This window comes from Perognathus longimembris, chromosome 17 (genome assembly GCF_023159225.1).
Source record: "Perognathus longimembris pacificus isolate PPM17 chromosome 17, ASM2315922v1, whole genome shotgun sequence".
Taxonomy (NCBI): domain Eukaryota; kingdom Metazoa; phylum Chordata; class Mammalia; order Rodentia; family Heteromyidae; genus Perognathus; species Perognathus longimembris.
In genome coordinates, this window is record NC_063177.1 from 29,729,547 (window position 1) to 29,741,900 (window position 12,354).

General features: G+C 40.3%; 1 protein-coding gene across 1 annotated transcript in view; it reads right to left on the bottom strand.

Annotated features, from left to right (window-relative positions):
• Positions 1-429: 429 nt before the first annotated feature.
• Positions 430-12,354, bottom strand: part of Ankfn1 (ankyrin repeat and fibronectin type III domain containing 1) — a 241,402-nt gene continuing 229,477 nt past the window's right edge. Inside the window, exon 19 of the mRNA XM_048366617.1 lies at positions 430-1,247. Within this exon, the coding sequence (XP_048222574.1) occupies positions 430-1,247 (818 nt within the window). The remainder of the gene's footprint in view (positions 1,248-12,354) is intronic.

Genomic DNA, 12,354 nt, shown 5'->3' on the forward strand with positions numbered 1-12,354 from the left:
TTCATCTCAAACTCTGCTCAAAGTACAGATTGGGGAGATAAATCAATCCCATTTCCATCTATTGAGCGTTTGTCAATCACAAATTAATGGAAGAGCCTTAAGCCCAGGAGTCAGATTATAAGAGAGCCAGTCTAGGTACTAAGAGTGTGTATCTTTGGATTTGCCCATCTCAGCCACAGATGCCACCAACAGACTTGAATGTTTGAATCACTTCTCTCAAACATCATGATGACACAAAAGCTCCTTTGTAAGCGGAGTTAGGAACATAACTGGCAACTCTAGCCTCCACTCTTAATTAAAAAAAAAGGTCTTGAACCAGTAACCTCTGGATTTGTAAAGTCTAAAACATTTTCAGGGTGGAGACACAGTGGGGCAGGCTATGATACTGGCAACCGCCGGGACTAGCACAGGAGAGCCGATGGTGTCTCCCTAAAGCATGCTGCTGAGTATTTCTGACACCGGGGACACTGGGCCTTCAGGGCTCATCTCTGGGCCCGAGGGGCTCCGCAGGCGGCTGTGGCCTGCAGGTGCAGGGCTCAAGCTGGCCCAGGGCTTTGGGTCTTGGCCCAGCCGGGCCCCTGCAAAGGGCTGGGCGGCATAGATACGGTGGGTCGGAGGAGGCCTCGGGTCCAGGCGGCAGCTCTTCCGCTCCTCTGGGAGGCTGGCCGCGTGAGCCAGAGCCAGGCCCCGGGGCGCATCACCCGCAGATCCAGGAGGCTGCTTGGCCTCCCCCGACTGGCCACTGGCTGGGGACAGGTGTTGGGTGTAAATGCCATCGGAGAGCGAAAGCGACTGCGTCTCACTGTGCATGCGCAGCCAGCGGTGGTGGCGACTGAAGCCGCCATAGTGCTGGTTCTTGCCCGGCTTCCGCTTTCCCAGAAAGCCTAGCGCGGGCCGTGTGCCGGGCAGCGCCGCCATCTTGGTGTGGTTCTTGGACGCGAAGCCCGTGAGTGACAGGCCGTGGAGGAACTCTGTACACTTATGGTCTGGGTCTGGGTCCTGGGCTGGGTTGTGGGAATCCTGGCCTGGCGCCACTGCCACCGCCACAGGAGGCTTGATGTCATGAATCTGAAGGACGTCGGGGGCGCTGCCGCTGAGGCCGCTGAGGGCCTGCTGGGCGATGTCGTGCGACGACAGGTAAACCAAGTCCAGATCGCGGGGGCTGAGGGCGTCGCTGGAGTCGTAGTCGCTGTCGGTGGGGAGGAAGACTTCCGAGCAGCCTTCTTCATCAGAGCAGGGCTGTGACTCTGCAAAGCCAGGGACACAGTCAGACAAAGGGCAAACTCTTCCTAGCAGCTGCTTCACGGGTGGGTCTGCACCTAGAGGGGCCCTGCGCGTCGTTTACATCCTCTAGTATGTGGCTTAGCGGTAGAGTGCTTGCCTAGCATACACGAAGCTCTGGGTTTGATTCCTCAATACCTCATAGACAGAAAAAGCCAGAAGTGGCAGTGTGGCTCAAGTACTAGAGTGCTAGCCTTGAGCAAAAGAAGCGCAGGGGCAGTGCCCAGGCCCTGAGTTCAAGTCCCAGGACTGGCAAAAAAAAAAACTTAACTTTAAAGCAGTAAGCCATGCCATCCTCTAGTCACCAGAAGTTATTTGCCTCTGTGGGGGCTTGAACGTAGGGCCTGGTGCCTGCTAGGCTTGCTAGATTGCTTGACTAGAGCTTTACCATCTGAATCATGCTTCCATCCTTGTTTTTGTTGTTGTTGTTGTTGTTTTGGAGATGGTAGACTTTTCTGACTTGGCATGCTTCCAGACCACAGCTTTTGACTAGCTCGGATTATAAGTGTCAACCATTAGTATCGCAGCTACTTAATACTTTTGAATAAGGGGCACCATTATTTTCATTTAGCGCAGATCCTCGCCAATGAGGTAGTAGACCTCTGACCTTAGGTTAAAGGAGAGGAACTGATAGGTCCAAACTTAGGCCGTGGTGAGAGACATTGCTTTGTTCCCTCCACAAATTTGTATTATTCTCTGGGCACAGATTCCTAGAGATGAAACAGGAAGCAAAACCAAATGCTGTTCATTCCCTTTGCTTATTTCAAAGGTGAATTTTACTTTTGGCAAAGTATCAGGACTTTGAAAATGGGAGGAAGGAGTGGCTCAAGATGAGAAATCTGATTTCACATCCTTGGTGCTCTCTGCTTCCTTGCTCTGTGATGTAACTTTTGCAAGTTTCTTTGAGCGTCAATTTCCTTATCTATACAGTTTTGATGATGGAACTGATCTATGGAGTCAAAATAATTGGTTACATATTACAAATATTTAGCAAATTGCCACTTGTTTAAAAGGCAAAGCAGTAAGGTCAAAGGGAAAAACAAGACTAGAAAAAATTAGAGACAGAAATAAGTCTCAAGGTATGTAATGTAATGGCTCTTAGTGAGCTAGAAGTTTATATCTGTAGATATTGTTTCATTGACTGTAATGATTGCTCACTCCCCACCCCTTGTGTGTTTATGTATTACAAGAATTATCTACAATACAAGAAATGTATCCAATGCCTAACGTATGAAACTGTAAGCTCTCTGTACATCAGTTTGATAATAAAAATTTGAAAAAAAAAAGAATTATCTACAACCCTCTGAATTTTACAGAGAACTGAGCCCATAGTAGGCACTTGGTGAATACTGTACTTTTTAATTTTGACAGCATGCAGTCTTAAAGAAAACAATCTCTAGTCCTCAAAATTGAAGCAGTGCCAATGAGAAATTTCCATAGGATTTTAAAGTGGTATTTAATATACTGTTTTAAAAATCATTTGGAAGAGAAAATTTATGAGAACAGCTAACTTTTAAAGACAGTAATATGGAAGAGCCCATTTTACCAGATATTAAAACATACTCTAGAGCATTGGTCATTAAAACTTTTCAATATTGGTATAGGAATGGATGGACTAACAGAATAGGAAAATGAAGTCCAGAAATAGTCAATTCTGTGTGATAATTTAACATATGGAAAAGATAACATTTCAAATTGAGGAGTGAAATGGATTACTCACCATACAGTTGAGACAGCACTATTAGTGAAAGTCCTACCATATATTTTTGTATATATGTATTTATATTTATATATTCCATATGTTTTAAATATAACAAGCAAGCCTCCAACTTATTAAAAGACAATATGTTTACAATTTGGGGTTGGGAAGATGCTTTTAAGAAAGACAATATACCAGAAGTCATGAAAGAAAGAAGTGACTGATGTGACTACATAAAAGTTTGATACTTTATAAAACAAATGATACTATAGACAAAGTAAAGTTAGTGATGGGTTGTAATAAAAGAATAACACATATAACAGAAGATTAGGACACAGAATGAATAAAGAACTATTTTTTAAATTATTGTTTATTTATTTATTTTGCCAGTCCTGAGCCTTAAACTCAGGGCCTGAGCACTGTCCCTGGCTTCTTTTTGCTCAGGACTAGCACTCTGCCACTTGAGCCACAGCGCCACTTCTGGCCATTTTCTATGTATGTGGTGCTGGGGAATCGAACCCAGCGTTTCATGTATACAAGGTTAGCACTCTTGCCACTAGGCCATATTCCCAGCCCCTGAATAAAGAACTATTAATCAGAATGCATTGCAAATGAATAGAAGATAAAAACCAAGAGTTGGGAGAATAATTAATACAAATGGCCAATAGAGGGCTGGGGATATGGCCTAGTGGCAAGAGTGCTTGTCTCGTATACATGAGGCCCTGGGTTCGATTCCCCAGCACCACATATACAGAAAATGGCCAGAAGTGGCGCTGTGGCTCAAGTGGCAGAGTGCTAGCCTTGAGCAAGAAGAAGCCAGGGACAGTGCTCAGGCTCTGAGTCCAAGCCCCAGGACTGGCCAAAAAAAAAAAAAAATGGCCAATAGACATTCTGCTCACAATAGCTATTAATTAGAGAAATGGAGTTGAAATAATGGAGCACTTTATTCATTAGACTTAAAAAAATAATAGTGATAATCTCACATGTTAATGATGTGTAGGGAGCCAGGGACTCTCCTATAATGATGGGGAGTATAAATTAGAGCAGTTCTTTGGACAGCAGTTTGGCAGAATATACTTAAAATGTGCATATTGTTTGTTCTTGCAAGTCCTTTTTTGGATATCTGTTTGAGATATTGCCACCACATGCACATAGAGACAGTTACAAATTATTTACTATAATATGATTTATAATAGTGCAAAACTAGATACCATCTTGTGGTTGAGAATGATGTGAAAAGAACACTTAGGGGCACAAATGAACCAAGAAAAGAAAATTATTTTACTTGTAGAGCTTGTCAAGGCAGTTCATATTCAGAAGAACTGGCTTGTTGATTAAAAAAAAAAGCAACAGATAATAAAAAAAAAATACCCCATCAGGTTACCAGGTGATAGGAAGTCTGTTTTAGTAGAAAACCAGGAAGTTGTCCTGGCTCAGAGTGGTGGAACTAGCCTTCAGTGAAAAAGCTCAAAAACTGAGCACTCAGGCCCTGAGTTCAAGCCCCATGACAAATGGAAAGAAAAAAAAAAGAAATATAGTAGAAAATCAGACATAATTCTTATAGGAATATTGGAAAATTCAGGTATGACTTTTTTTTTTTTGCCAGCCCCGGGGCTTGAACTCCAGGACTGCGTGTTGTCCTGAGCCTCTCAGTGTTCAAGGTTAGTGCCCTACCACTTGAGCCACTGTGCCATTTCTGGTTTCTTTTTCTTTTTTTTTTTTGGCCAGTCCTGGGCCTGAGCACTGTCCCTGGCTTCTTCCCGCTCAAGGCTAGCACTCTGCCACTTGAGCCACAGCGCCGCTTCTGGCCGTTTTCTGTATATGTGGTGCTGGGGAATCGAACCTAGGGCCTCGTGTATCCGAGGCAGGCACTCTTGCCACTAGGCTATATCCCCAGCCCCATTTCTGGTTTCTTATCTGAGTAGTTAATTTGAGATAAGAGTCTCATGGACTTTTCTGCCCAGGCTGTCTTTTTTTTTTCATTAAGTCATATTTTTTTTCAAATTTTTATTATCAAACTGATGTACAGAGAGGTTACAGTTTCATACGTTAGGCTTTGGATACATTTATTGTACTGTTTGTTACCTTGTCCCTCTAACCCTCTCCCTCCTCCCCCTTTCCCTCCCCCCCCCAGGTGTTCAGTTCACTTACACCAGTTTTGCAAGTATTGCTTTTGTAGTTGTTTGTCTTTTTTTTACCCTGTGTCTCTCAAATTTGGTATTCCCTTTCAATTTCCTGCATCCAATACCAGTATAGACGGTTTCCAATATACTCAGATAAGATTACAGAGAGAGTGTAGGTACAACCACAGGATGGTGATACACGAACATCATCAATAATAGAAGCTACATATACACATGGGACATTGAAAGTAGTTACAACTGTGATATAACAATTGTTTCCATAACAGGGAGTTCATTTCACTTAGCATCATCTTATGTGTTCATAAGGGTATAGCTATTGGGCCTTGTGATGCTCTGCTGTGACTTGCCTAAACCTGTACTAATTATTCCCAATAAGGGAGACCATAGAGTCCATGTTTCTTTGGGTCTGGCTCACTTCACTTAGTATAACTTTTTCCAAGTTCTTCCATTTCCTTACAAATGGTGCAATGTCATTCTTTCTGATAGAGGCATAAAATTCCATTGTGTATACGTACCACATTTTCCTGATCCATTTGTCTACTGAGGGGCATCTGGGTTGGTTCCAGATTCTCGCTATGACAAATTGTGCTGCGATGAACATTGTTATGCTGGTGGCATTACTGTGATTTTGTTTGTGGTCTTTTGGATAGATACCCAAAAGTTGCCCAGACTGTCTTTAAACATTGATTCTTAGATCTCAGTCTCCTGAGTATCTAAGGTTACAGGCGTGAGCCGCCAGTGCCTGACAGTTATAACATTTTGGTAGGGAGTCAATATGAGACTTTTAGGAGCTAGATGAAATGCCTCCCAAGTTTGTTTATTTCAGGATCATTTGTAAAGTTCATTCCTTCCTCTCTTACTCATAATGGTCAGGCAAGATGAAGTTTTACTGGTTGATGACTAGTATGCATCATCGTTTCTTTTTAATTTATAAGATCTTTATTTTATTTGGGACAGCAATGCTGTATAAGACTATTTCTGTTTTTCTTATTGTTGTTGTTGTTGTTTTGTTTTTGTGGGTAGGCATGGTCATTAAGTTCTGTCCATTGAGATAAAGCTGGAGGTATTGTGTGAATCTTCCAAAAGTCTGTGTAATGGGAGCTAGATTAACTGAAAGACAGGCCACTGCATTTTTCCCCTTTGCTTCTGGTTGCCTATAACAAAACGGATGAGGCAATCTCAAAAAAATATAAGCCATGAGCTGATACGATGGAGCTGAAAAATAGAGTTTAGTCTTTGAAGACGATGTCATTCATATTCCAACCCTCCATTGTTCTCACCTTTGGGCTTTCACATGAGAGAGAAAAATAAGAGTATCTTGTGTTTACAACACTTTTATATGGTTTTTTTTTGTAGCTTTTATTCAAACTTAATTCTAACTGACACAAACCTAAATGCCTATTAATAGGAGAACAATTAAATTATGGCACATCTAGGCTATGGGATATTACCCAGCAGCTGTCAAAGATGAGATCAATTCATTGGTTGTTTTTGAAATAATAGCTACTAGTAAAGGACTACTGCTTTTTTGAATTCTAATCTGTTCGAGGTTTTTCTAAAATAATCTTCTTGATGAAGCATCCCCTGCCTGTCCAGAAGGGATTTATTACATCTCTGAAATTCTGTAATACTCCTTGGCACTTAACCTGTATTGACCTGTATTTTTAGTTTATATTATTTATGTAAATGTAGTATCCTAGTTACCTAGTTAGATCATGAGCCCTTTTAGGGCAGAGATGTTTAGTTCATTCAAGAATAAACATTTGGTATTGGTTGGCCTTCTACTCTAACAGAAACATTGTATTGATGGATTCTGATTTGTGACAGTAAACCTCCTCCAAAGTGGTACAAAAGGTAATACACATGTAGCTGAAAGCTTATTTATTTATTTAGTTTTTGTTTGTTGGTTGTGGGGCTTCAGCTCCAGACCTGGGCTATGTCCTTAAGCTCTGTTGCTCAAGGCTAGCACTCTACCAGTTTGAGCCACAACTCTGCTTCCTATTTTTATTATTTATTTATGCTTATATTTAATTAATTAATTAATTAATTTCTGTGTTGGTCCTGGGGCTTGAACTCAGGGTCTTGGTGCTGTCACTGAGATTCTTTTTCTCCAGGATACTGCTCTACCACTTTGAGCCACAGTGCCACTTCTGTGGAGATAAGAGTCTCATAGACTGATTGTGAACCACAGTCCTCAGATGTCAGCCTCCTGTGTAGCTGGGAGTACAGGCATGAGCCACTAGAACCCAGCTTAGAAATCTTATTTTAAATTTTGAATACTGATCTTTTTCAAGACTACTAGTAAATAGTAGGAAAGATTCTCTCTTGTGATGTTCAGTAGTAGCAGCAGGCTGAAGCTCCCAGTTAGCCATGAGATCATGAGAGTAAGCAGCTAATACTGTGAATATAGTGTGTTGTTAACTACCATATTGCTGGTTAACCAAATCCAGTACACCTAACCTAAATGAATCACTAACCTTTTCAATTTATGAGGGATTTATCAGAACATAACCCCCATTGTAAGTTGAAGAGCATCTGTTCTTGATGTTTGAGTGGCTATAAAATTTATAAAAAAATAGAGTTCCAGAGAGGTTAGTGTTCTAATGGAAGTAGAGGACAAGTATGCACCTCTGAGATTGTAGCAGAACCTAGTTTTTAAAATTTAATCTTTTTATTATCTTTAAATAGTTGCTTCAATTCAGCATGCCAGTTTATGTGTTCAGTTTATCAGTGTGACTCTTCCCATCATTCTCCCCTCTCAGCTATCCCAGCCCCACCCATGAGTTCGTGTTTCCTAGTTCCATTTCTATGTATGTACATTGAGTCTTGTGACTGTCTTTGTCCATTATTCCTCTCTCCATCCAGAAAATAATGTGTGTGTGTGTGTGTGTGTGTGTGTGTGTGTGCACATGCCTGTATAGTGCCAGTCCTGGAGCTTAAACCCAGGGTCTGATCACTGTCCCTGACCTTTTGTGCTCAAGTCTAGCCCTCTGCCATTTGAGCTACAGCTCCATTTCCAGCTTTTTGGTGGTTCATTGGAGGTAAGTGTCTTATGAATTTTGTTGCCTGGGCTGGCTTTGAACTAGGATCCTCAGACCTCAAGTTCTTGAGTAGCTAGTATTTTAGGCATGAGCCACGGGCACCCAGCAGAAGATAGATTTTATAAAAGAAGTTTAGTAAATAACATACATGTTTAGCCGAGTGCTGGTGGCTCATGCCTGTAATCTTAGCTACTCAGGACGCTGGAATCTGAGGAGCGTGGCTAAAAGCCAGCCTGGCCAGAATCATCTATAGACCCTTATCTTCAATAAACCAACAAAAAACTGTTAAGTGGTGCTGTGGTTCAAAGTGGTTAAAGTTCTAGTTTTGTGTGAAAGAGTTCAGGGATAGCACCCAGGACCTGAGTTCAAGTACCATGACTAACAAAAAAAAAAAAAGAAGATACAGGTTTATAGGAGACAGAACATTTTATTGAGATATGATTAATGAAATACTATATCATATCTTATTTTGTTCCTTCATTCCTTCATCACTATTTTCTGTCTATACTAACTTCATCAACTAAGACAATTTACTCTATACTAATTTCTTCCTCAAGGTGGGCTTTGAATAATAAATGTTCAAGTAATGGTAACAGGATTACAAATGAGATAGAAAGAAGAGTACAAATAATTCATTTGATTAAATTGTGGGTAGAAGAAATGGAATTTTGGGGGAATTGAAGCTACTCAGGAGGGTGCCAACAACTATACTCTCAGAAATTTATTTTGCTGGGGTGACATCAATCTAGATGCATTGTACTCATAAACTGCTTTGTTGAATGGCACTCATGTACACAACTACTTAATGATAATAAAATATTAAAAAATAAATTTATCTTGAAAAAATAAATCAATTTTGTATATGAATGTAGCTTTATTAGTAATAGACTCAAATTAGAAACTACTCAAATATCCTTCAGTGGATGAGTTGCTAAATGGTGGCATACCCATGCTATAGGACATTATTTATGAACAGAAAAGAATTCTATACACTTTGTGATAGAACTATGATGATGAACATATTATTGGCTGCCATAAGACAGATGAGGGAGGTGAGTAAAGTTGTAAAAGTTATAAAAGAGCAAAGGGAGTTTTGTCATGATTGTTGCAGTTGAGTATCATGATTACAGTAGTGATTACTCAAGACTATATCTATTATAATACTATATAAAGTCGCACATGTGCTGTGTGCTGGTGGCTCACACCTGTAACCCTAGCTACTCAGGTGGCTGAGCTCTGAGAATTGTGATTCAAAGCCAGACCTGGCCAAAGTCACTCATGCGACTCTTATCTCCACTCAAAAAACTGGAAGTGGAGCTGTGGGTCAAAGTGGTAGAGCACTAGATTTGAGCAAAACTGCTCAGGAACAGCACCCAGGCCCTGAGTTCAAGCCCCATAACCGAAAAAAAAAGCTACACACATGAGTCCATGCATATGAATGTGTGTGTGTGTACACATACAATGAGCATAACAGATGAATCATTCCTATACAATTTTTTGATTTTTTTATGTATAAGAGTTGTGTAAAATAGGGGAGGGACTAAGGAAGGGGTGCAAGAGACTGCCTGTAAATTTCTTTGCAATCTTTCATGTTCATAATTATTTCAAAGAAAACTGTTAAAAGGGGGAATTTAATTTTAAGAGGGACAGGGCAGAACCGTAAGAGAATATTCAATGCCTAGATAAGAAACTTGTACCACATTTTGTAGTATAATTATTAATGAATTTTGGAGACTTGACAACAACTGCAATTTAGGATAGTTGCCTAGCAGGTAGGATTTAAGATCTATTTGATATACAAGAAATAACAGGGAAACCAGCTAGGAAGTTGTCTATGCTGCATGCTTCCTCACTCAGTCCTTTTCTTGTTTGGGCTGTAAAGTGAGCGAGAGCTGTGGTTGTGTGGTAGAAAGTAGAAGTCTAGGAAAGTTATTTATTCCAATGTTTCCTGAGCATGTAATATACAGTCAGGGTTTCCTGAGCATGTAATAAACAGTCAGAGCCCCTGTCTTCAAACATCCCATAGACAGTGGATTAGACAATAAGTTAGAAAATACATAAGACATATAAAGTTCTATGAACAAAATGAAAATAAGTCTAAGCTAGTGAGTAATTTGAGCAGAAAATTATTTCAATAAGGAGGCCAGAGCAACATTTCTGCAGAAAGGAGGAGTATCGCTGAGACCATAGCAATAAGAGGCAATCATCTTTGTGAAAGTTTTAGAAGTGTTTCAGAAAACCGGGGAAAGAAAGTTCATAGGTCTCAAAGTTACTAGGTTTCAAATCATGGTTTCTAGGAAGACAGACATAGTAGTAAGGTAGACTGGGGAGTAAAATGGATGAAGAATTTAATTCAGGGGCTGGGGATATGGCCTAGTGGCAAAGAGTGCCTGCCTCATATACATGAGGCCCTGGGTTCGATTCCCCAGCACCACATATACAGAAAATGGCCAGAAGTGGTGCTGTGACTCAAGTGGCAGAGTGCTAGCCTTGAGCAAAAAGAAGCCAGGGACAGTGCTCAGGCCCAGAGTCCAAGCCCCAGGACTGGCCAAAAAATAAATAAATAAATAAATAAATAAATAAATAAATAAATAAATAAATAAATAAAAAAGAAAAATTTAATTCAGGATGGGTTGAACTTGAGGAGATTGCCAAAACATTTAGGAGGGGAAATGGAAGCCAGTAAGGAAGCAAGGTTGAAGAAAGATGTTGTGGAAGTGGAAGAGAAAGAACCTCAGAGAAAGGATGATAGAAGATTCAAGTGGTGAGGTTAATAAATAGAACAAGACACTTAAATCATGGTTCTAAGCCAGTGCTACTGTTGTTTTTTAGAAAGATGGAAGGGTATGTTCCAGAAAGGAGGACATGGCTAAGGATGACAACACAAACAATGGGTTAAAAGGAGAAAAATGAATAAAAACTTAGGCTGAATGACTGGTTTTTCTCCTTAGCCTCCTTGCATGCTCACATCTCTTCCTCCTCCCTTGTGTATGCGAACACTGAAACACTGAACCAAACTTCAGGCTCTCATATTATTTATTTATTTTTTAAATGCTGGTCCTTCAGCTTGGGTGCTGTCTCTGGATTTCTTTTTTCCCCCTCAAGGATAGTGCTCTTCCTCTTGAGCCATAGCTGCACTTCTGACTTTTTAGTGGTTAATTGGAGATAAGAGTCTTTTTTTTTATATATAAAACATGCTTTTATTGATGAAACTAAAATAGCTATCTTGAGTTCAATTGCTATTTAGTTTGCTTTTCTCTATAATGAGCCAAGAGATAAGAGTCTTATGAGCTGTTCTGCCCAGAGTGGGCATTGTGGGCATGAGTCACTGGTGACTGGCAGCTCTGATACGCCTTAAAATTTTTTTCAGGCTATATATTTTCCCATCTCTAAAGAGAAAATCATGCACTGCAACTATTAGGATCTCATAATTTATTGGTTGTTTCTGGTGGTGACAGGATGCATGTATTTGGAATGATAAAGAAGGAAGATTAACTGAAGATTAGAAATCGGGCTTGAGGCTGGGAATGTGGCTTAGTGATAGAGTACTTGCCTAGCATGCATGAAGCTCTGGGTTCCATTTCTCAGTTACCACATAAACAGAAAAGGCTGGAAATGATGCTGTGGCTCAAGTGGGATAGTGCTAGCCTTGAACAAAAGAAGCTCAGGGACAGTGCCTAGGCCCTGAGTTCAAGCCCCAGGACTGGCAACAACAGCAACAACAACAACAAAAACAACAAAAGAAATTGGGCTTGAAATAAGATGCATACAAAGAATTCATAATTCACTTGAGTTGAACTTTCTTCATCATTACTATGGTCAGTGATCTCTGTTAAGCAAGCTGTATCTACTTGATTATATCCATCATACATAATAGTAACAACAGTTGATATTTATGGAGTACTTACTGTGTGCCAGCTGTAATGTCCAGTGCTCTAAGTGTCTTATTTAATGTTTATAGTTCTTATTTTGCATGTGAGAACACTAGAACTTCAAAATTTATTTAAATTTTGGCCAGGTGCTGGTGGCTCATGCCTGTAATTCTAATTACTCAAAAAGCTGAAATCTAAGGATCACAGTTTGAAACCAGCTGGGGCAGCAAAGTCTATGAGAGACTCTTACCTCTAACCACCAAAAAAGCTGGAAGTAGATCTATGGTTCAAATGATAGAGTGTTATGTTTGAGCAAA